At 37.3% G+C, this 25,859-nt stretch overlaps 1 protein-coding gene across 1 annotated transcript in view; it reads right to left on the reverse strand.

The window, feature by feature from the left end:
• The window catches only part of ADAMTS20 (ADAM metallopeptidase with thrombospondin type 1 motif 20), an 82,077-nt gene that overhangs the window by 50,046 nt on the left and 6,172 nt on the right, over positions 1 to 25,859 (reverse strand). Inside the window, exons 3-11 of the mRNA XM_088141750.1 lie at positions 16,898 to 17,063; positions 11,225 to 11,484; positions 9,635 to 9,718; positions 8,590 to 8,714; positions 8,048 to 8,088; positions 7,621 to 7,726; positions 6,797 to 6,943; positions 4,369 to 4,510; positions 2,631 to 2,735 (exon numbers count right to left, since the gene is read on the reverse strand). Of these exons, the coding sequence (XP_087997876.1) occupies positions 2,631 to 2,735; positions 4,369 to 4,510; positions 6,797 to 6,943; positions 7,621 to 7,726; positions 8,048 to 8,088; positions 8,590 to 8,714; positions 9,635 to 9,718; positions 11,225 to 11,484; positions 16,898 to 17,063 (1,176 nt within the window). The remainder of the gene's footprint in view (positions 1 to 2,630; positions 2,736 to 4,368; positions 4,511 to 6,796; positions 6,944 to 7,620; positions 7,727 to 8,047; positions 8,089 to 8,589; positions 8,715 to 9,634; positions 9,719 to 11,224; positions 11,485 to 16,897; positions 17,064 to 25,859) is intronic.

Below are 25,859 nucleotides of genomic sequence, written 5' to 3' on the forward strand. Positions count from 1 at the left end.
AGCGGTCGCTAGGGAGTCACAGCACATCTGGGCTGTTTCCTTCTTTTGTAGGTCTTTTTCACGCTGATCGTGTCAGTCGCGTCCAGCATTAAGTTGGGTCTCGCACCGGTTTCTGCTCCCTGCACAGCACTGCCAGTTCCTCCCACCGAAATGGGAGTACCTATTTATCTACTCGCAGATGGAATTGCTTTTGAACTGCTAGGTTGGCAGAAGCTGGGATGAGTGATGGGAGCTCACCCCATCACATGGAGCCGGGCCCGAACTGCTGGAGTGCCGACCATTTCTGACTGGCAAACTCCAGCGTCACTGAGCCCTGCGCCACCATGTGTCGTATGAAGTTTCAAATCCCTAGGCAGCTTGCCTGCAATGAGTTCCAAATGGCCAGGTTGTCCCTGAGGCTGGTATCCACCCAGAGCATCCTGAGCAGCTTCTCCGTCTCAGACTCTTCAGATTTTGTCAAGAAAAGGCAAGTCCTTAGATTCCGAGGTGCTGAGCCAGTGAAGTCTTTAAAGCTAGCGACCCGCACCATAACATAATCATAACCAATGTAGCTCTGCAGGAGTGGTGTAATATGAAAATACTGAGAGTGACCAGTAAGCATACAGGCTGCCACATTTTGAATCTGCTGAATTTTATGGGTGACTTTCAAGGACAGTATCATGTTCAGTTAATTATAGTAATCTAAATGAAGTATGATGAGAGAATGAGTAGTCTTCAGAATGTCTCCTTCCATGTAAGGTTGCACTTATGCAACCTTACTCATACACCAGCTCAACTCACACACCAGCTGAAACTGAGCAAAGGGCTGGCCATGGTCTCCACCCCCTTCTCAAGTAGGAGCCATAGGTTCAGGAGGACTCCTGGCATATGAACCTACTATAATGGGAGCACAACCCACTGAGAGTTAAAGATGATACAGATCCAGAATCAGTAGGCTTTTGAATTAACAGCCATTCTGTCTTGCTTGGGATGAGTTTAAGTTTGTTTCTCCCTACTGAGACCCTGACCAACTCCAGGTCACGACATTTACTACATCTTCCATTTAGCCAGGGTGGAATTCTTTTGGGATGAGGATGATTCACAAAGAAGTATGTGAACATATGCTTACTGCAGTAGTGGGAGAATATTCTAGAGTGCTATTATATTGAATCTCAAGCCGAAATGACCTTAAGGCCCAGACCGATAGGATAGAGCAGAGGTCGCTAACCCACTTCAGAATGATTAAACAGCAAGAGTAAAAATCATGTTTGGTATGAGCTGGTGATACTGGCTTTATGGCTCCCTTTGATAACTATGACCTAATCTTGTTCCAGAGAGCTGGAAATGATTTGCAGGTATGTGAACAATGTGCTGGTAGTGCCTTTCTGAATTTTTGCTATATTCTAATATTAATATTTCTAGGATTAAATTCTGTCAGTAGAGTTGTAATACATTGCCAACTGAAGTCCTGCATAGTGGACGTAAATCAAAAGCCCTGTTTTAAGGGGTCAGGTCCAACTTAGTCCTGAGATGCGTCTATCGGCATGTTCTTAACATTGTCAAGGATGATGAACAAAAGCTCCTGGTATTGGTAGAGCCTTGGTATCAAAATCAATAGTGTTGATACTGGACTCAGGTTCATGCCTACTCAGTATGTTGACATTTTCAGCTTCTTCATCCTGCCAAATCTATTATCTCTTTTTATGCTTGATAATGAATTGGCCCTCACCATCCAATGGGACGTTTTCTTTCCAGTGAGACTTGAGGTAAGCATGCACTCACCTAGGTATGTCTCAGAAGTTCCTGATAATGCAGCTTCTGCAGTGTTTGAAAAGAAACTAAGATAAAAATGAAAGCTACAACTCTAGATATGGACAGAAGATGTGGGCTTCCAAATCATGGATTCTGTGCAAGTGAAAAACTCAGAGGTGTAATTTATACATGGCTTAGAAATCAGGATGGAACAAATTTCTTAGCTGATTTTCTCCCAACCTCTAAACTGTACTTACAGTTTGGCTTAATGTTTGTGCATACTTGATGTTATGATCAAGCAAACAGATAAAAAATACTGTCTACAAGGAATAATTCCCTTCTACCAAGGAAGGAATTATTATCCCCAAGGAAGGGATATCCTTGGATGTTAGAAGGAATTTAGAAGCCATGTCTAGTTGGGAACTTGCTAAATATGACCAGTTTATAACCTGGAGATTAGGGAAGCTTAATCCTCTTTAAGGGAGAATTTAAAAACGAAACTCTAATACCAAGATTCAGACAGACAGATTCATCTTGAGCAAATGGTGTAGCTTCTCTTAGGTAAATACTGATTGTTTAGAATCTAATAATTGATCTTATTTAAAACCAATTCCAATCTGTTTTCCAGCCTAATTTGGGAACAAAACCTACAACAGCCATGTAAGTAGATAATTTACATTGTGGAATGGAAGTGGTACAATCTTGCTAGTTATCTTGAGCCTTCAAGAAGAAAACTGTGGGGTATGGTGTTACAAATGCTCTATTTGTTTCTGTAGGGATGAATCACAGAAGGCTTTGCAGATAAGGATAAGAAACATGTGCTGAATCCGGGATTTAGACAAAAAACAGTGCAAGGATTATAGGAGAGACCAGTAGTAGTAGCAGAAGTGAAATCTTACCATTCCATGTCCACATTCTGTTCCATCAGCCAGTGGCATGTGCTGTGTACGGCAACCCCTGTGAATACCTTCTGCACTTGTACACCATAGACGTTTGCATTGTCTCTATAAAACAGAAGTCTTGTTGTAACATGAGTAATATACAAATATATTTTATTTCTTTAAAATGCTTATAGCAAATCTATTACTCAGAAGGTTTAGTGCCAGGAAAAAACCTCATTCTATAGCATTTTGAGGACTGCCTAAATCTAGTTTTAAATTGTAACTAAAATTGACATAGGGAAGGATACAAATTAAAAACAAAGTTTTTAAAGGTATTTTAACTTTATATAGCTATCAAACCACAAAAAGTAATATATGAATGATCTTTGTATTTTTAAGTGGAGCTTTGGCCTTAAAAATTGTACTAGGCTCTTAATTATATTTTCAAGAAAAAGGGTCAACTCTGAAACACATTTTTCCCATTCATTCGTGATCTAATTGACATATATTTTATACTTGGTTCTCTGTCTGTAGGGAGCCATGGAGATGACCTTGAAGAAAGCAGCCAGAAGTTTTTAAAACAACAGCAGGTGCTGAAGAAGCATGTGTTAAGACCAGGGGAGGAGAAGAGTATGAAACAAAGATTCAGACTGAATCCCTTGACTCCTTGGCATATAAGAGGGAAGGAAAGAAAACACAGGCAAACTTGCCAGACTCTGTTACTATAGCCTATCTCAGTAAAGTATACAGTAGTTCTAATCTTCCTGTGGAGTTGGTTTCCTGATCTGTCTAACTTGTAGGGCTGACTCTATCCTTGTTTTGGCAGTGCAGTAAGAGCTATCAGTGCTCCAATTTTCCAAGCTGCATATCTTCTTCCCATCTTGCAGATGGGAGAAAAGCACATCACTGAGGGGATGGGGAAGAGCCCAAAGATAACAAGGAATGGTTAACATTAAAGAGAAAGAGAAAATTGAGAGGAATTTGATAGACACTTTAAGAAAAGGGTTTTAGAAGTGAGTAAATAGCCTTCAGAGTTAATTAAATTAAGAATAGAAGTAATTAAAAGACTTGATAAGACTCAAAAGTGAGGCAATGCTTTAGGGAGTAATTTAGAGATTTGTATGGGAATGATAGTGATCTCTCAAAGAGTGGAATTGAAATGAATGTTATAAATGTTATTGTCCAAGAAAGAAACAATGACGAAAATGAAGTCATAAATGCTCTAAGAGGGAGCTGAACAATGATAAGACTGCATGTGTTGATGATATCTCTGGACAAATGTTACAATATGGATATGGTTTGCATATACAGTGGTAGTGAAACTTAGCATATGCATTGCATCCAAGATGATGCACATTGGTGCTAAAAATCCTAATTCCTCATATAAAGTAATGGGATCAGATGTAGCAGTGACTCATGAGGAAAGAGATCTTGGAGAAATGGTAAACAGTTCAGTGAAGTGTGGACAGTGTGCATCTGCTATTTAAAAAAGGGCATAAAATTTCATTTCACTCAGGAAAAAAAAAAATTCTACCTTTTGTTTGGACCCCTAAAAGTGGAAATACTCAAAAAAACTAAGTACAATTTTACTGTCTCATACAGGAAAACAGGGGATTTATCAAGAAAACGAAGTGTCAAAAAACTCGATCAACATTCTAAAAAGTTCATGAAAAAAACACAATTTTGAATTGTTAAGAAATTAGTCTCCATGTTTTTACCTAATAGTCATTATGCAGTTTTATATAAAGTAACTTACCATATAAGGACATACTTGTGATCCAGGACCAAACATAAGTTCACATTGCTTGTTCACATCATACAGGGAGCCAGGTAACTGTGGCTGAAAGTCATAGATTCTTCCATTTGGTTTATCTAGGAGGCATTCCCCATATCCAGTACTGTAACACGTTTAAATAAGCAGAATTCTTCTTATTAGATACTTTATCTATGAATTAATTTTGTTAACACTATGGTTTTGTGAATTATTGTCAAGGTTTTTTTGCAAGTTGGCTAGTAGAGGTTATCATAAATTGCCACTGTTATTGTGAGTCTAGGGTGAAAAACAAAGAAGCAAATGACATTCTCATTTCTCATTATTTCATGTGGCTGGAACACTTCAAATATTTTGTGCTTTGCTCTGACAGAATATTATTTTAATAATATTTTGACAATCCCATTGCAGAAACTGAAGCAATTTGTTTTCTCCTATTCAGGTATCCTTCCTATGTCTGTTTGGGGTCATACTTATCTCGTCTGCTGTGTGAGCTACATCCAGCAACTTGACATGAACCTGTGTCTTGTTCCTCATCATATTCAAGGCCCTATAACAGCAGGTGTTGCCTCACTACACTCCCATGTTCAGTGCAGGAGAAGTTATAAGTACACACTCTGTCTTAATTGGGCCAACATCTAAGTGATATGATGTCTTATGGCCTACTGCTTGCAGCAGTATTGACAGTTCCTGTGTGTGTTAGTGATCCAGGAAAGCACCAGATGTCTATTTAAGGTCATGCCAGTCTGGTAGTAAAGATGAGTTGGCCATTCTTTACCATGCTAATACCATGCTCATCCAAAGCCTTCATCTGCATGATAGCACATGCAAAATCTGCTGCCTTTGTAGCATGCTGCTGCTTGCCCTATTCACGGGTGCTTCAACTATTCTACAGGCATCAGCTCTGCTTAAGGGTATGCATCTTAGTGTTAGAGGATGCCAGGGATTACATACTATTGCCAAGGCTGGAAAGATGCTTGGGCTATGTATTTTTTAAAATTAGCCCTATTTAATATATGCACATGTGCACGGAACAAGGACCATTGATATCTCTGCTTATACACAATGAAGTGGAAGAATTAGTTCCCTGAACAAAAAAATCAGACTTATTTGGGGAGGAGTTTCAGGGGAGGGGGGTGTCCTTTTAAACTCAGAAGGGAACACAAGAAAGCAAGATCAAAGAGGGATGGGAATTTCTCTCTTTCTCTTCCTGTCTAATTAACCACCCTGGGTTAAGTTGATGGGACTGCAACCAGATACACTCACCTAGCTGAGCAGAAGTACCAGCACTGAATCCAATCCACTTTCAGGTCCGTTGCAACATTCCCTGATCCTCCTCTCTCATCAACTTCAGTCATATCTAGAATGGCTCTGGATGGCCTGAATTATCTGCTACTTCACTCCAAAACTCCTTCCACCCAGATGACCCCACCAGCTTAAGCAAACAGCAGCAAGAACATTACTGGTCCCTGCTGATGTGCTGCTCCAGGAGGAAAAAAATTCAGAAGGCAGCACTCTATTTACAAAAGGCAAGACAACACTCCAATCATATTGCTGGACTATATGGAGCATTCAAAATAGCGCCACTCAAAATGGACAGATTTGTTTTGTATTTGAAATAAAATCCATAGAAAGCATGAGTTTTGTTCTAAGCACAGAACACTTAAAACAACTATTTTAAGCTCAAAGCTATTTGTATTTGAACTATTTCGCACACCCTTACATTCTAATAATATTCAAACATGGTATTACTATTTAAAAGGTAATCCTAGAAATTAAATAATCTGAAGTTTTAAAATGTTAAACAATAAGATAAAGAAATAAGGTACCATATTTTTCCATCTATAAGACGATACTTTTTTCTAAAATCGTTACACTAAAAATTGAAGGGCATCTTATGCAAGGAAGTAAGCTGAGGAGAGAACCGCACGGTTGCAAAACTGCCCATACTTTGTCTCTGCAAACAGGCTTCCTCCAATCATGAGCCTCCAATCATGAGTGAAACTGCCCATACTTTGTCTCTGCAAACAGACTTCCTCCAATCACGAGCCTTATGTAACTGATGTCAGCTGTTGCTGAACAAACCAATTGGAGGAAGTCTGTTTGCAGAGACAAGCTATTGGCAGTTTCACTCATGACTGAATGTAATCAGTTATCCAAAAGAGCATGGAAATAGAGCTGTAGAGAAACAATTTGGACCTCCTCCCACTGAGTGTATCAGGTAAATGTTACCTAATTACCTAATAAAAATGTGTTCTGCTTTATCTTTAAAATATTGATTTCTTAATTTTGGGTTGGAAAAGTGGGGGTCGTCTTATACATGGGGGCATCTTATTGATGGAAAAATACAGTACATACCCATTACTGTAATATTTACATATTATATTTAAGAATGTTGCAAGAACATACTCACTCAAGAAATTCAGTAATATATTTCTGACTGCATTTTGACCAAGTCCATGGACTTGAATAATAATTTAAAGTTGGGGCCATTACATTATATTGGTGCTTTATTCCAGCTTCTTTACATTTAAAACTGTCATCATGAGGAATATTAAACCTAGCATACAACAAAAAATGCAAGATGAGTTCAGTGAGATACACTGCAAATGTTTATAATAATGCAAGCAAAGCTAAACTAATATATAATAATCATAAACATATCTGAATAATACAAAGATATGTTGGTATTCTCTGTGCTTTTCTAACAATTCATCTATAGTGCATTATATAAAACATTAAAATGAAATTTGCATGCTAAGCAATGCTTTTAGAATCTGGGCATTAAAATATTACAAATTAAAACCAATACGTGAATTACTTAAAAAAAAAACAGTAAAAATGAGGTTAAGTTTGAAGTCTTGCATACTACAGTACATGCCCACTTAAATTCTTTTCAAAATATGTTCCTTATCTCATGTTACTGTCCCATTATGAGGACATGGAATAGCATGGTGGGTCAGAGATTGAGATGTGGCATGAAAAAGAAAGCCCAAGATTTATACTGCATACACATAGCCTCAACACTTCACTCATTGGCAGTACTACTGCTCTTATAGGGCTACTACAGTTTGAAAACTCTAATCCACTACATAAAAAAAAAAAAATAATAACATGGAAATATAGCACTACTTAGAAATACATGGTCTCATCCAATACAAACCAAAACCCATCACATTATGCTATGCTGTCTTTAACGCAAATATAAGATTTACTTGGCAAGAAAGCTATACTTACACATGCCCAAGTTCATGTGCTACTGTAAATGCAGCACTTAATCCATTTTCTTCACTGATAGAACAGCTACGCAGAGGGTCACACATTGTACCCAATTCAGCTAACCCTAGAAAATTGAATTTATTTAAATTTGAAAAACGTTCTACAGCACACATACTGTCTCCACAGATAAGCCTAGGTATGTGTATGTATCTGTGTGTTTCTGTGTGCGTATATTATTGATAATAATGTTTATATATATTGTGTGTTTATGTGTGGGTGTATATATGTTTATGCTCAGAATTCAGAACTTCTGCATAACAAAGTAATCCCATTAAAGATGTATTTATATTTTAATATGTCCACTGAGTAGTTACAGTACAGTTTTTGCTTTTATTTATTGAATTTAATTATTCATTGAAACTTCGCATAATCGTGTTTAACTTACCTAAGGTATCACATTTTTCTCTAGCTCTGCATATATCTTCCCTTAAAAAATAAAAATAAATGTTTTCTATGAAAATGTTATTGTCAAAACAACACAAGACACTGAACTGTAACAACTGCAGCATTCTAACTGCTATAGGTGTTACAGATTGAATGCAAAAGCCTGCGTAACTGGTCAAAGGTTTCTCTACCGCTAGTTGTAGACCTTAGGATCAGGTTGGCTGAGTGTGATCCTAAATACAGTGCTTCAAACTGATTTTTATTAAAATGAATTGTACATAATTCCAAAATATATTGTGGCATGTGATTCATATTATCACATGGAACGAGATTAACTGTCCTCAATCAACTACTACAGAGAGCCAGAGAACCATGACATAATTTTCCAATGCTCCTTCTTTTCCATTTCCAAATTGTCTTTTTCTCTTTCCCCTGATTTTTATATCTAACCTTATTCAACATGGTTCGTTAAAAGTTTAGAGAATGGAATGGCATTTACATTTAGCAATAATTCACAGGTTGAAATATATCTCAGAATTGTACCTAGTAAGAAGAACTGCAGTATCATGGTGAGAAGGATGAGTGTCATCCAGAACGTTTTGAGCCTGCTGCCAGAAACAGAAATTGCGAAGCGTAGTGGCGGCATTAAAACTAATAGCTGGTCCTTCCTGTGCAGAAATTATGAAGACAAAGCAGTCATGGCAAATGTAGTTATTTATAACATATTTTTATGTAAGACACATTCTGGAAAATAAATATAACATTATGAACTCAATTATTTCTACCACAAAAAGTGATGGCAGGATCAGAGTCAAATCTGGCCACCACTAATATAAAAATACCCAGTTCATTCTGCATAAACAGTTACAAGTTAATCCTAAGTATTTGAACAAGCCTATTGGTCTGGAATCTTTATTTTAAAAAAATCCTGAAAAACAAGCAACATTAACTTTATCCTGGAAGGCCGTTAGCAAGTACTATTTTAATTACATTAAAAATGTTTCTGAGCAGGCAAAAGAAATCTACTTCCCTTTGAAAGTCTTCCTTGGTTTCTAGATGCAATTTTTGCTTGCTGGGACACAAAACGTTAAATTCTAGCTCAGTATTGCAAAACCTACCCATACTAACTGAGATACTCATCAAGATTCATATATTGTTCCTTCCTTGAAGGTACACAGGCCTTAAATTAAATGAAAATGATTTTCTTGGACCTTAAAGCGAAGGGGCACAACAATTCCACACACCCCATAGACACAAAAAGCCATGAATGTTGTCTGGGAGTCCCTGTGAAATTTGCTGCTTACTGTAATTTCTAAGGTGACACAAAGAGAAATGTATGAAATAAAGAAAGAGTAACACGTTAATAAAATTTTGATTTTGATTTAATCAGTTATTAAATTGCTTTTTGTCTGGCTTGCTCATTTTTTCTCCTGGCCCTGCTCACTTTTGGAATGCAGACAATAGTGTGCCACTCAACTGTTAACTGTGATCCTTGACTCAAAAAAGGTTGCATTAGCAAAATAGTAAACTGTATTTTAAAATATAATTTTGTAACATAATTCATATGCAATGAAATGTATTTTCTTACCTGTTCATTGTGAACTACAATTAACTTTACAATCACTATATTTATTTGATTTCCTATACTTGCATCTTTGTAGATTGTTGCAACCTAAATAAATAAAAACCAAAATGTTAATATATTATTACACATGGTCCTTTTTTTTCTGGGCTAGACAAAACCATCTGTTGTTAATTAAAAAATGTATTGGCATGTGTATGTGTCTGAAAACTAAGCCACTTTATGTTGAACTACAAATCCTACTAGCCCTGAACCGAAGTGATGGTATTTAGAGTCCAAAAACTTGTAAAAGGTTACAGGTGTTAAACGTATGGACTATTTCATAATCTACTTTCCAAGACATACAGTATACTTTTGGACCCTTAGACTTCAATGGGACCAACTTATGAACTTGAGAAGCTAGTGGAACCATGCAATAACAATCATGCTGTTACAAATTACTGACAACAGCAATTCAGGTCTCCTACTTTTCCTGAATTCTTTGGTGTATTTATTAATGGGGCAAGTATTTTAACAGAACTTTATAGCTGCTTGAGCTCATATTCCTCAACTAACAAAGGCTTTTTCCCCTTATTTATTTGTGTTTTTATGAAATATAAATTTCTCAGCACGTCTTCACAATTTATCTCATCCACAATCCACTTAAGTCAAAGTTTTTTAACATCACATGAAATTAAACATTCACTTCCTTTATACACAACAGATTTATAGAAGCAAATATGGCATAACATGTATTTGTAGCATTATATCTGAGTTTTCACAAATCAGCTATGACAGCATCTTTACAGCCAGATTCCTATGAAAAGAAATTTGTCAATGGACTCAAACAATGAAGTAATGTGGGCCATATTCCAAAGAGATGTCTGGGGTTTGTGCCAGATTATTTCACTATCCCAGGGGAATGTGTAGCTCCTTCTTCCTTGTAGAATGAACCTCCAATATATATTATTCCTCTCATAGTGAGGTGGGGTATCCTACATGAGGCCACCCACAAAGAAAACAGAAGTCATCCATGACTGACACATGCAAAAATGCATTCATTTCCACCTTGAATGAAAAGGTAATTGTATGGATCCAAGCAACAAAGAGAAGAATAAAAGGGTAATATCTCATAGAATCAGGGAGGCAGTGAAGGACAGGAAGGCCTGGCGCGATATGGTTCATGGGGTCACGAAGAGTCGGACACGACTTAACGACTGAACAACAACAACAATCTCATAGAATCACTCTCTTCCATGATTGTTAAATCTCTGCCTTGCAAGGCTGCCAAGCCCTGAGTGCTTGGTTTACATTCCTAATTCCAAGGAAGAACAAGGAAATCTCATGACTCACGGCTATCCTGTAAGATTTTGTTGCAAGTCCCACTTACTGTATCAGGAAGAATAGTTTTCTTTGTGTTTAGAGAACTAGTTTCACAATTCTGTGCCCCTTGATCATTATTCTGAAGGAAGCAGAAGGGAAGTATAAAAGGCAAAAACATTTGTTTCTGAGCTATAGATTGGCTGAATGTCATCCTACATTGACATTGATGAAACATCATAAGGGATATGATGAAACATCATAGGGGATCAAATCAAGAAACACAGATTTACTTACTATTGACATGAGTGTTAATACATAATGCTGCAAGTTCTGTCCATGATGCTGAGCCATTCTGGCATCAGCTGTAACCATCACCTCTACATATCTTGGGTAAGAGAGGAAACGTTTTCTTCGGGAATGTGGATTGTTTCTATTATCCCCTACAGATAGGTTTTTTGAAGCATATTCTAAAACTGGATGGTCTTGAAGGACATTTCTGTGTTTCATAAAGCTGCTCTCATATGGAAATAGTAAAGTGCTTTTCTTTGGCTCTTCTGCAAAATAAAATGAGAAATTAGTATTATGCTGATAACTGACAGGAATCAAAATCCTAACATGTTTCATTTGCCAAGTTCCATAAGCAAATAATACGTTATTTGCTTTATTGTACTTCACATTCTGACAGCTGATACTGTCTTCTTTTACCAACATCACTGCAACAATTTGCGTAGTAGAAATGCACAGTTCTCACTCCCCAACTATTTGCGGTCCAGCATTTTTTTTTAGAACAGAAACAGAATTTCCCCACATAAGAACCTTTTCAATCCTATGTGTTTGCCTTGCTTGGTTGCCTAGAATTAATATTTATTTGTATATATTTTACTAATAGAGAAACACAAAAAACTCAGTTCTGTAATTCTGACTGTAATTCTGACAGAACCCTAACCCTATTCAAGACAGCCAGGTTGAGTATCTGAATACAGAACAGAAATATTAAAGTAGAAGAGAGATAACATTCACATGGAAAATATGGAAAAATATGTAAGTTTGGTCTGCACATAAATAACAATTACATGGTTGTTATTATTTATATCTTAAATGTCTGCTTAAGCTATTTGAGTATCATTAGTTCTTTCTCCACCATTCAGCAACTGACCACAACAGGTATACTAAAACTCTGGGTGAGGCAGTGACCCAGAGCATCTATTTTGTAGTTCCCAGAGTCCTCTTAGAATGGTTACGGCTAAAAATGTAGATTTATCTTTGCATTTTGCAGGATTTGGGAGGGGGTCTCCTGATAAAACTTTATAAAAATAGGTCCTTTCCCGCACACTTCTTGATTATGGACCTCAACATGTCATACAAATTATAGTGTACCTCCAGTCAAAAGAAATTGCATGCTTCTGACAGAGAACACCTCAACACTTACAACCAGTTAGACTCTTAGGCAACAATAACAAGCTTCGAAAAAGACAATATTACTTGAATCAGCGTTTGTTGATGATCAACCTATTCCAAGCAAAAATAAAGAATTTGCTTATTAATAAAAAGGATGTCCTAGACATGTTGATGGATTTCTGTACTACAGTTTCATCAGTTTCAGTATAAATCAACTCCAAAACTTGGTATGTATAAAAACTTGTACTCACGCTTAATAATTTTTAAATAGTATCATTCCAAAATCCTCCTACTTAAAAAACCAGACAACATAGCAACACCTATGCAGAGAAAGTAAATAGCCTCAAACAGGCCTCACTCTGATCCAGTAACTTGTATGCTTTTCTAAGTGTATGCAGCTTATAAAATATTTTCCACAACATTTTTTTTCTTAGAGATTCACAGCAACCTCCTGCAGTTGTGTCAGTACAACACAGGTACCTCATAATTGGTGGGATGCAGGCAACAGTATGCTGGCTGTAAAGACAGCCTCTAGATTATATAGTTTGCACAGAATGGTATAAGCATCCTTGGTATAAACAGACTGAAATGTGCCAAAATTCACTGATAATGTCCTTAACATTAGCGCAAGATGCAGTAGGTTGCACAAGCATGGGTATTTATGGGAATCTAATCTATACCTTGTCTATCTTACCAAAAAGTATTAATTTAAAGCCTTGATGATAAGTAGAGGTCAGTATCAATGGGCCCATCTGGTGACAGAAAAGTGGAGCAGCACAGTGAATGTTGTTATATAAACTAGTTGTAGCTGTATTGTTGAAGATATACTACAGTATAACCTTGATTTAATAAACTATTTGGAGAGGAAGTATCTGAGTAAAAACTGCATTCACAAAAATTGTCTTTTTGTTAGTTGCATAATTATATAATTGATGTAAATGGCATCATTTACAGTAACACTTCAATTTAATGAGCAAACTATTTAACAGTGAAACTTTTGATTTATTATACATCAGTCCTTTAAATGGGAATGAAATCTTATCCACTGTATCCAATGTACAGTCTTCTATACTAAGGTTTTGTTGCATTATGTGGCAAATGACAACATATTATAGGCTAGTCTCATCTACTTTTATCATTAAAAATGGCAGATAGAGGATTTAGTAGATGTCCCTTTCCTATGAAAACTGTATTTCTGAGGATAATAGATAGAACCATTTATTTCAGGGTGCGATAGACAAACTTTTGTGTGGCTGGAGTCCACACTTACCATTTGGGAGAATCCCAAAGGCCACAATGGGGTGATGATGCAGCAAGTGATGCAGGCACTGAGATTTTTGTTTCAGTTTTTGTAATTTGTAAAGTGTTATTTTGAAGACTATCTTCTTAAAAGGCATTTTAAGCCTATTTTAGGCTTACACTACCATTCATCTCTTTCCCGTCTCAAAACAGCAGGAAACCACACCTCCAATTGTCAGTGATTTCAAAGGAGGCCACAGAAGTCACAGACAGGAAAAAATGGCTTAGGGCCACATGATTTATGGGAAGGAAAGTAGTTGGGAAAACTCAAACTTTACATGGAAAAGGAAAATGCCATAAGGTTCAGTTTATTGTCAAATCTATTCTGAGCCAGGACTCACAAACACTACATCACTTCCAAAAGCCTCTATGAAACAAGCCTGATTAGACATATAATGTTCTAAGGACTGCAGTTGAGGCATATCTTATCGTTTCAGTTCACATCTTTTGGGAGAAGACACTTAGTTTATAATTCAGTAGGAATTCATATAAACAACATCAGAACTTTGAAACACTGCTATTTAGCATTCAAGAAAACCATACATCCTGGCCAAACAAGATGCACATATTAATGGGTAATTTTGTATCATTGTTCAAATATTTAGAAACTGCCAGACTTAAAATAAGAAACGCATATTTTATTGGCTTGTTTAAATAATTATAGGTATTTTGCATCAAGCAAAAATGCAATGCTGCTAGCTTTCCTGTACCTCTCAGCAGCATTCAATGCTGATTATAATATTCTTCTCAATTGCTTAGTAAGATTGCATTCTGGGATGTTTTGCAATTCTTCAGGTCATTTCAGTCAGCCATATTCAGAAGGTGATTCTGGGGATTACTATTTGGCATTTCTATCTATACTGTTTCACAGAGTTCCATCTTGTCCACCAAATGGTTCAACTTCTACATGAAACAAATGGCAGAGATCATCTGGAATTCTTTTTGGGACACTGAAAGTAAACTGTTGATCAAGCCCCACTGCGGCTTCACAATGAAGCACACAAAAATAATCTGAAGCTGAAACCCAAAAAGATGGAGATGGTCTTGGTAAATAAGAAACTGGGCTTGAAAGATTAAAGTTAAGAAAGTTTTAGATGATGTTGCAATAAGGGACTGTTTTGTTTTGAACATGTCCTACTATTGAGATCTGCAGGTAATGCTTTCTGAAGACAACTATTTTTATTGATTGATTGATTGATTGATTGATTTGATTTCGATGCTGCGCAACTCCAACAAACTCTGAATGGCTTACAAAAATAAACAGCAATCCAAAAAAACCCAAAATATATTACAAAAAGAGCTACAAAGTAATTGGAAGATGGCAATCCAAACAACATATCAAAACACAGAACATCTTAAATGGGGGAGTCCCATCCATCTTATCCCAAGGGCTGGGAGAACAGACAGCTTTTCAAGGCTTTCCAGAATGCCACCAGGGTGGGAGCCATATGGACTTCATTCCAGAAGGCAGGCCCCTGTACAGAGAAGTGTGTTTCCTGAGTCCCGAAAGATGGCACTGAATAATCGAGGGGAGCTGGAATGTGCCCATCCTGCTGGAGCATACTGGACAGGCAGAAACTACAGGAGAGACAAGTGGTCTCTCAAATCATTGGGCCTTATGCTATATAGTGCTTCATAGGTAATAACCAGCACCTTCAATCAAATCCAGGAGCACACTGGCAACTTTGCAGCTCGTGAAGCAAAGATGCCACATGGCCATGCCATGGCAAGCCCATCACTACTCATGCCACCACACTCTGAACCAAATGAATTTTCTGAATGGTCTTCAAGGGCAGCCCAGGTACTGCTGCTAGATGGCTATTGGCAGACACAATAAGGGTGGAGTAATATTGACATTTCACCACCCTTATCATCACAAGGTGGTCCCTAATATGGCCTCTTACTCATGTGGTCAGTTTCGCTCCAGGACTTCCTCCAACAGTGCTCCAAGCATCTCTTCTGGCACTTCATCTCCCAGAGGTCTTCAGAAAACCAAGGTGCACCCCAGGAAAGGCACGCAGGGAGAGATTGCATAGGGGCAATGTAGTTCAAGGCCAGGCTACCCCACCCATTCCAGGCAGTGATTAAGGCCTCAGCTGAACCACCCACCAGATCCTCAGGGAAACCCCCTGAGCCACTCCAGACTCTATGCCACCAGGTAGCTAATTAAAATCCACAAGCATCAACCCAGCAATGGAATCCAGCAGCTGAGGCAATAGGGAAGGCATTCAGATTTGCAAGATTCTGTTACTGTAACCTTATAATAAAAATAGTATTAGCATTCATGACTTTGGTTTCCTAGTCTGGTCTACCCTGAAGGGCTGACTGTGCCTGTTTATTGGATCCTCAAAAAAGAGGCTATACAAAGAACAAAAGGCAAAGTATGAAGCAGCGTATGGACATAGTGAAAGGAGAGATAGTTTGCAAAGAAAGAAAGCAACTTGATATTTTATAGCCATGGTGGTGATGCCAACCTAATCCCAGCCTTCTTTCTACTGTATATATTTTTAGATTATGCCGTAGTATTTTCTGTTTTTATTTTGTATTTAAGCCTTCAGTCTATGAAAAGGATTAGAAGATTTCACCTATAACAATGAAACAGCTTCAACACAAGCTCATCTCTTACATCCATTTCTTGCTTGCTTTGAGCTAAGTATCCAAAAGCATAGGGATGTGAGTATGAAATATTAATTGACTGACTTAGGGAATTATGATGTACGATTATTTAGGTTTACAAAAAATCAATTTCCAATGTCTCTTTTCTTATTAATTTTTAATACAATTGTGCTGTACTTCATTTGGTATTAATTTTATACTTGGATTGCTCAGTATTCTACTTTATTAATTCTCCAGTGAAAACCTGATTACTTTGCCTTGTTTCAGAATAAAATAAATTCAATATATCTGCTCCTAAATTTCTTCATAACACTGGGATTACATATATCACAAAAATCAAATGACATAACCTAAAAAAAAATCTTTCCTATATATATAGCTAAACATACTGTATGAACACACCAACTGTGGCTTAATTAACAAACCAAGTTTCAAAACAATCTAGTTGAGATATGTGAGCCTTAACAATAAAATTAACCTACAGCCATCGCTTGTTGCATCTTATGTCTCAGTATCAGCATAAGGAGTAACAGGCAGCATCAGCAAATATTTAGGAAGATATCTGTAATATTAGCATAGAATAATATCAAAACTTTCTAATATCATTTTAATGCATACACACACTGTACAACAAGGTTTAGAGTTTAGCTATACCTGACGTTTCACAAGGCATATAGGAATTCTGAAAATAATCTTTCCTCAAGTCTTCATGTTTATATATAAGATGTAATTTGTTGTATTCTTCTTCATATTCCTCTTCATCTGCTCCCATCAAAGGTTCTAAAAAGTATTCTCCATCGTGGGATCTGAACATGCCCATCTGAAAGCAAACAAAGAAAAGGTCTCAAACACTGGGTGAAGCTTCAGCATAGGCTGTTTCCTAGAAAAAGCAAACAACTGTGAAAGAACACGTACCTAAGTGGTTAAAGAGAATGACATAACTTATGTAGTAGAGCAGCATCGTGCAGTGACAAAACGCTAGAGAACAGAATTGTGTGTGATATGTAGTTTGCCTTATGCCTTCCGATTCAGCCTGGTTTCCCAGGATGCTTTCTTGTCACCAGTGTTGAATAAAGATTAAGTGAGTTGGAATCTGAGGAATTTCAAAATGTCATGTTGTTGTTTAGGCAGCAAAATATATGACCCATCACTCTACATGGGGCTGCCCTTGAAGACTATCCAGAAGCTGCAAATGGCTCGGAATGCCATGGCATGCACAATTCTGGGTACACCACAGTTCGCTTGTGTTATACTACTGTTGTCTGAGCTATACTGGCTTCCGGTTTCTGGTGCAATATCACCTTTAAAGCCCTACATGGCATACAGCCAGGTTTTTTGTGGGACCATCTGCCTGTCCCACTAGGTTAGATAGGGTGGGTGCACTCCAGGTCCCTTTCCTTAAATGTTGTTACCTACTGGGACCTCAGAGGCACACCTACTCTATGTCTCTATAGCTGCCCTGGTCCTTTGGAATAGCCTCACATCTGAGATTCAGGAACTTCAGAAGACCGTGAAGATTTGGTTCTTCCCCCAAGCATTAGGCTAGGATGGGGCTGAGTTGGGGGTCAACAGTATGGGTGATTCTCGTCCCTTGGTGGGAAAGATACAATGTGTTTTATGTTACTGTTTTTACTTATTGCTGAAGATTGCCTAGGATCACGGTGTAGATAGGTGGCCATATAAGTTCTATAAATAAATAAAAATCCCAGCTTCACTAAGTTTTATAGAGCATATTCATGAACTGAGATATGTAGGATGGAGATATTATTCAAGACAGCAATGCACATGTGGATTAGTACAGAGTAAGACGGGCAATATACCATCTTCCAAGTGTTGTTCAACTGCAATGCCATCATCACTGGCCATGCTGAGATTTGCAGTTCAACAACATTGTTCCTCCTTGAGTTACAGCCTGTAATTCTAATGAAGTTATTTATAAATAAAAGCATAACATAGTAAATTGAGTTAAATAATCAGTCAATTAACATCAACTACAAACTTTTGTATAATTCTTCTAATTTATATGAAGCTTTATTTAACTAATCAGAAATCTAAAACAGCTATTTTTGTTGTTCAGTTGTTAAGTCATGGTAAAACAGCTATTACCAGACTTAATTCTGTCAGCTTTATAAATGATTTATCTGATACAAAGAAGCTGTATATAATAGTGCAACTATTTTTAATTGGATAATATATTAGAAACACAGCACATTTGAAATTGAGGAGAAAAATGCTTCTAATACAGAAAACATTTTAAAGTAATCTAGTATGCCATACTATAAGAATTTAGTCTGGAAATTCTAGTAACAGCTATACATGTTATTCACTAAATCCTTTTAGAAAATTAAATAGAAAAGTTACAAATATATATTTACATACATACTGTAATAAATGAAAAAGTTGCTTAGGATGAGAGAGGATGTAACAGTGATATGAAGCAAATAAAATCTAAAGATTTTTTTGAAATCTAAAGATCTTTCTCAACTGCAAGACTTCTGTGTGCTCCAAGACTATGACTGAGACAACTAACGTAGGTCTCATCACAAGGGTCACTGTGATTTGAGGGCAGATATATTAGTCACTGAATCCATCATTGCACCTCACTTCCCTCCCTATCATGCCATTTTACATAATTTTGTAGAACTACCAAATATGTTGGAAAAATGGATGACTGCTAGATGGCAGCAAAGTAGGGATTTTCTGCACCTTTTACTGCCACCTAGTGGTTGTCTGATAGAGTAGTCCTACTGCTATGATGCCATCATTTGCAGCACAGTGGACCTCTGGAGAAACACACCAAAACCAGAGTTTCTCAAAGACAAAGAAGGGCATGTATGTCAATGGTTTTCATATGTACAACTTGTAGAAAGATTTAAAGTTAATAAAAAGTCATATGGTTTTGAACAAAATAAAACTATTTTTGAAACTGAATTGTGCACTAACAATGAACATCCTATTGCTAAAATGCATAAGCTTTTGCTGAGATTTGAAACAGAAGATGAACAAGTTAAAGATTGTATGATAAAATGGGCTAGAAGTTTTGGATATAACATACAAATGGAACAATGGGAAACTGAAAGGGTAAAAATTTGCACTGAGTTATAACTTGAAGGAGAATTTCTATAAAATGAGGTACTGATGGTATTTGTCACCAGAAAGATTATCAAAAATGTATAAAGGGACTTCAAATATGTGTTGGAAATGTGAACAAGAAGGAACTTTCTATCATCTTTGGTGGACATGTAATAAAGCTGAAAAATTTTGGACTCAAGTTTATTTTTTTAATAAATCAAATAACTGGGTTCCATTTTGAAATCTAGGTTTTGATTGAACCCAAACAATCATCATTTGTAGTTTAATATGTAACAAGCATTTTTAATACTGGAGCATTTGATCTTGCATACAGGTATGCATGTGCAGGTGACGTACGAGATACACTGTTGGTACAACAATTACACATAACTGATGTATTATACCACTATACTGGAATAACTACTTCAGATAAAAGTTCTACTATAAGCTATAGGCATATGATTTTTCACTGAGGTAACATTATCAGTAACATTATCAAGTCTGCATCAAGTAAATTATGTAATTCCAGTTCAGCTATAAAGACCAAGGGTTTTAAGATATAAAAGTATCCACCAATTTTGACACAGTATTATTATGAGTTATATCAAATATGTCATTTTGATATTTAAAATAATGAGTAGCTTTCACTTACACACTTACACATAAACACATTGGCATTTACAAACACTGACATCCCATGTACACATATAGATAGGATGAAGATATTAGTAGATAAATCAACTCAAAACCAGTTAACAAAATATTTAAGTCATAATGATATGAGGAATGGTGTGGGACAAACAGGCTGCATTTTTTTTAATCCCATGGAGCAGGCAATAGGCAATGTGAGGCCTAACAAGTAGGAGCTGTGTTGGATCAAGTCTAAGGTTATCTAGTCTAGCATTCTATCACAGAGTGGCCAATCAGATATATCCAGAACACCCCTTCTACTTTTCTTCCCTAGCAGATTGATATTTAAGGTACATTGCTCTATCACAGCTATACAGTAGGTTGTATTCAAAAATATGCTTCCAAGCATGGGGTTGCAACCATGCAAGTCCGGGAAAAAACACACAGCTGCTTTAAAGAATTATAGATATGTGCTATGGGAGCACTCCCATGTATTCCAAATCAACTAAAACAAAGACATACAGTCTTTTCTTGTAGGACAACTTTTTTGATTCCCAAATCATTGATTGTTCTTTTCAGTACTTTTTTCAGATCAACAATATTATTGACCCAAACATTAGTCCAAGTGTAGTTAAACCTGAAATTCGTTTAAGTGCATGACTGTGTTGCCAGTTTTATTTTCTAGATCAGTGTTTCTCAATCTTGGGAACTTTAAGATGTGTAGACTTCAACGCCCAGAATTTCCCAGCCTGCATGGCTGCCTGGGGAATTCTGGAAGTTGAAGCCCACACTTCTTAAAGTTCCCAAGGTTGAGAAACACCGTTCTAGATGATTCCTAGCAAGAAATTCATGCACAGGGCCAACAGTTTTTGCTGAGCTATCTACCATGCCACCAAGGTCCCCTTCCTGGTTAGTCACTTTCCCCTCAAAGTCCTGCATTGTTTCATTCTATAGAAATACATATACGTAATTACTCTCTACATGCTTTCAGTAGTAGCGTAGTAAAAGTTCTGCATGCTTTCAATAGTAGCTCTGAATTTTGGTGATTTCTGACTCAATAGTTCTTTGGCAGCAAATCAAAACTGCTTATGTAGCCAGGCCTTTCCTTAAAAAATGTGAATGAGCTAAGCATTGTCTGTGTCTCTTAGAAACTATCATCCGTGATTAACACAACCCACAATGACAGACAAGAAAATTACTGAAAAAGAAAAGGAAAGGATAAAATTAACAAAGAGATCATCACTCTGTAAAAGGCTATATAACAAGTGAGCTAAGATCTCTTTTGGCCCATTGGCTTAAGGATAAGGGCTTTCTATTCTTGAAGCTTACGTGCATACGTGGGTGTATTCAAAGTGTCCGTTTCAAACACACTTTTAACGTTATTTCTGCTAACTTAAAATAATTACACTTTGTGATAAAACCCTAAGTACAAATAAGCAATAACTATGAACACATAATTAATCCATTTAGCCCTGCAGGATAATCATCAGCTGAATCAGTCAAAAACTCCTTTGTAGATCAACAGACCAAGACTCTATCAAAGACCATTTATAGCCCACTACAAAGGCATGAGGTCAAATTGTGACTTTCCACCAACAAGTTTAAATTTCGGTTACTTGAATGGAAGTTGTACAGGCACAAAAAGGACAAAGGCCCTTTGATTAAGATATACAATATACTCAATAGAAGCATGTCTTCTAAATCTCCGAACAAGAACAACAAAAAAGAGGTATTCAAGTATTTTACATTTTGACAATGTGATTTTTAAATTCAGAATTAAATAGGTTTGTATTATATTAAGACAATATTAAATTTTTAAAGGTAAAGACAAATTATTAACTTAAATGAGTTAATCACAAAAAGGCAAGTCATGTGCAGAACTGCACAGCTGTCAAAAGGTAAATGCCATCATATATTTTGGGATTACTATTATTTACAGACATAGAGAAGTTTACTGTCTTTTAGAATACAATTAAATCTTATGTAAGGCTGATACTATAAGGTCTTTCAACAAGAGGAAGACCAATGGTATCTCTTCTTAGATAACAGTAGTTCAGCTGTGTCCACTTCCATTGCTTTTAACGTTCAGATGGCAGGTGTGAAGAACAGCTGCATTCACATTGGTTTAAACAGAAACACAAATGTCAGCATGGTCTGAAACTCATTTTATTTATTGTACAGTGGGGTGAAAGCCTAATCCTGATAGGCTGGATGGTATCTAGGGATGGAACAGGGAAAAGCTATCAAACTCAGTGCTCTGGGTTGCCTTCTCCATAGAGATAACTCCTGCCTTTCTTAGATTTAAAATTCCTCAATATTCAAAAAAAGGCAACATCTGTAATTATCTGTTCTTGGAATTGTTATCTAAAAATCCCTTCCACCAGACTTTTTTAGGGGGTTCAGTCCTTATTTTATTGTTATGTTTAATGAACAAAATCCTGATTCTGTGGCTATCTTCAGGGATGCTGAAAATACTAGAAAACCAGAAAGGATGGCCTAGCACTTTTTTAGCACTTCACAATCCTTTAGATATCTAACCTAAAAAGTCAATATCACTAGACATGTTAATTATTTTTTGTGGAAAAGCAAACTAAGACTCCAATCATAAGTTTCCTCTGTATTACATTTTTCCATCATACTGACTCTTGAGAAGAATGACAACACAACCAACTTACCACTTTTGATTACCATATATATTATACTTAACTGGCCATCAAACTCCCATACATGGTTGCACATTCACCCGCATGTCCATCTATTACAGTCTATTAGTACTCTGAGCATGACTGTATCATTTTTTTTCATTTTATTCATGATCTAGCAGACCACACGACATACATTTCAATTACATAGTACAGAAAAGGTGGTAGTAATAATATAGTCATTTTAGTTCTTTTACTGTAGAACAGGGGTTCAAAGAGACATTCAGGCATGGATTGCATATATCTTAACCATACACAACAGAACAAGCGCTACAACATCTGGAGCTGTGAAGAAGTGAGGTAATATTTGGCCAAAAAGCTGGTCTAATTACAGACAGATGATCCATCAAAATTCTTGAATCAAGAGAAACCCCTTTGCTTTTGTAGTTTTTGCATTATAAATCTTATTTTTCTTTAACTAGGACTTGCCTTAAGGATTTGACAAAATAAAAATCTACTGTTTAATTGAAAAATCTTATATTCTATCCATTTTTATTTTACATCTTGCATTTCTTAACAAACTTGGGTAAAAACTGAATTAAATAACAATCAATGTATTTTACCTCTTCGTTTTCTGTCTGGACTATGTTTGAGAGACCACTTTGATCCACCGGCAGCCTGTGAAATCCTCAGGAGATCAGGTTGCCCATGTCTGTAGGAAGCTAAAACTGACCAATGAAGTGAAAGTAAAAGAAAAATATAGAACTTAGAAAAATGTCATTAGTTTACATCTCTAGAATGATTTCTACTGTATGCTTGCCTGCAAATGATCATATATTATTTTCAAGGTGTCATATTCAATTCTTGACATATGCTTAGAGTATGAACACCTACAGGTAAAAAATTTCCATTGCTGCTTATGTCTATTGACTGTCTTATTTTCTGAACTACCTACATCTATGTATGTTTATATACCATACAACCTATTCTAGCTTTAAACAATATTTCTTGTTAATTTTGTTACATTTAAAATAGTATATACTGAACTAGAATCTTGGACTTCATTGGCCTGGATAGACAAATAAATATACATGAATACATATACAGGTAGTCCTCAACTTATGACAATTGGGACCAGAATTTCCATCACTATGCGATGTGGTCATTAAGTGGGCTGCACCCGATTTTATGACCTTTTTTGCCATGGTCGTTAAGTAAAACACATAGTCATTAAGTGATTCCGGCTTCCCCCACTGGCTTTGTTTGTCGGAAGCCCCCTGGGAAGGTTGCAAATGGCAATCATGTGACTCCAGGATGCAGCAACCGCTATAAGTACATGCCAGTTTCCAAGCACCTGAATTTTGATCACATGACTGCGGGGACACTGCAACAGTCATAAGTGCAAGAACCGGTCATAAGTCACTTTTTTCAGTGCCGTCATACCTTCAAACTATCTTTAAGCAAACGGTCATAAGTCAAGGATTACCTGCATTCATCTTTTTCAATGTAAGCACGTATATCTGATAAAGGACAACAGCCATAATGCCTAAACTTAAAATCTTGCCATCACCTTTTTGGGGAAGGTGATTGAGAAGATGGTTGCGCAGCAGCTTCAAAGGACCTTGGATGTAGCAGATTATCTAGATCCTTTTCAGTCAGGGTTCAGACCTGGGTACAGTACAGAAATAGCATTGGTCCTGCTTTTGGATGAACTCTGGCATGGGCAGGATGGTGGTTGTGAATCCATCCTTGCCTTACTTGACCTCTCGGCGGCTTTCAATACCATCGACCATGGTATCCTTCTGGACCGACTCATGGAATTGGGGGTGGGTGGCACGTTATTGTACTGGTTTGCCTCCTTTCTCCAAGGTCGGTTCCCGTCGGTGGTGACTGGGGAGGAGAGATCCCACTCCTGCTCCCTGCTATGTGGGGTGCCGCAGGGGTCGGTGCTCTCACCTGTCCTATTTAACATCTACATGAGACCACTAGGTGAGCTCATCCGTCACCATGGGGTAAGGTATCATCAGTATGCTGATGATAAATAATTGTACATCTCCGCCCCTGGCGACTTAAGTGATGCTGTGGGCGTCCTATTTCAGTGTCTGGAGGCTGTGAGGATCTGGACGGGGAACAACAGGCTTCAACTGAACCCTGGCAAGACCAAGTGGGTTTCGAGCCCGTCTGGTTCTAGGATTTTACCATCTTTGGTACTGGATGGGGTTGCATTGCCCCAAACAGACCCTGTGCACAATCTGGGGGTCCTCCTGGACTCACGATTCCTGCCAAAAAGAGCAGGTAGCAGTCGTGGCTAGGAGGGCTTTCATACAACTTTGTATTGTGCACCAGTTGCGCCCATTCCTAGATCAGAGGGACCTACTCATGATCACTCCTGCCCTGGTCACCTGCCGGTTAGACTACTGCCAAGCACTCTATGTGGGGCTGCGATTGAAGAGTATCCAGAAACTTCAGCTGCTGCAAAATGCAGCGGCGCGAGCAGTTGTGTGTGTTTCTAGTAGAACACACATTACACCTCTGCTTTGTGAACTGCATTGGTTACCAGTTTGTTTCTGGGTCCAATTCAAGGTGCTGGTGTTGACCTTTAAAGCCCTTCATGGCATGGGGCTGGGCTATCTGCAGGACTGCCTCTCCCCGATTTCATCTGCCCATCCTACCAGATCCAGCAGAGAGGCCATGTTACGGGTTCGATCTCCTAGGGAGATACATTTGGCAGGCCCCAGACGGCGGGCCTTTTCTGCTGTCGTGCCTGTGCTGTGGAATCTTCTCCCCCCTGAGGTGAGGCTGGACTCATCATTGTTGACCTTCCGGAGATCCCTTAAGACTTGGTTATGCCAGCAGGCCTCGGGACTCCAAGGGACAGGAGAATTAGTGAGATGGCTCCCTTATTTTTAACTTCCTTTTATTCTCTGTTTTATTGTTTTATATATTTTTAATGTATTTTACTGTTTTTAGCTTTGTTGTATGCCGCCCAGAGTCACCTGTAGTAAGATAGGCAGCTATATACATTGATTTAATAAATAAATAATATAAGCTGTTTTAAGTGTAAGTTTTAGTTCAATAATCTTGAGGTGACAAGAAATTAAAGTACTTAGAAGTCTTACAAACATTCCATTAGTTCAGGCAAACTGTATAGAAGTTTATTTAATATTTTAAATTTTAACTTGCATTGTAGTATTGTTTTTCTTCTGGTTCCTTTGACACTTACAGCACTGATCCTTTGCAGTTTTCCCTCAAATATGTGAAGCTGGATGTCA

The sequence above is a fragment of the Python bivittatus genome, unplaced genomic scaffold (assembly GCF_059951505.1).
Source record: "Python bivittatus isolate LINGU-HERP-01145 unplaced genomic scaffold, Pbiv_v1 ctg000330_np1212, whole genome shotgun sequence".
NCBI lineage: Eukaryota > Metazoa > Chordata > Lepidosauria > Squamata > Pythonidae > Python > Python bivittatus.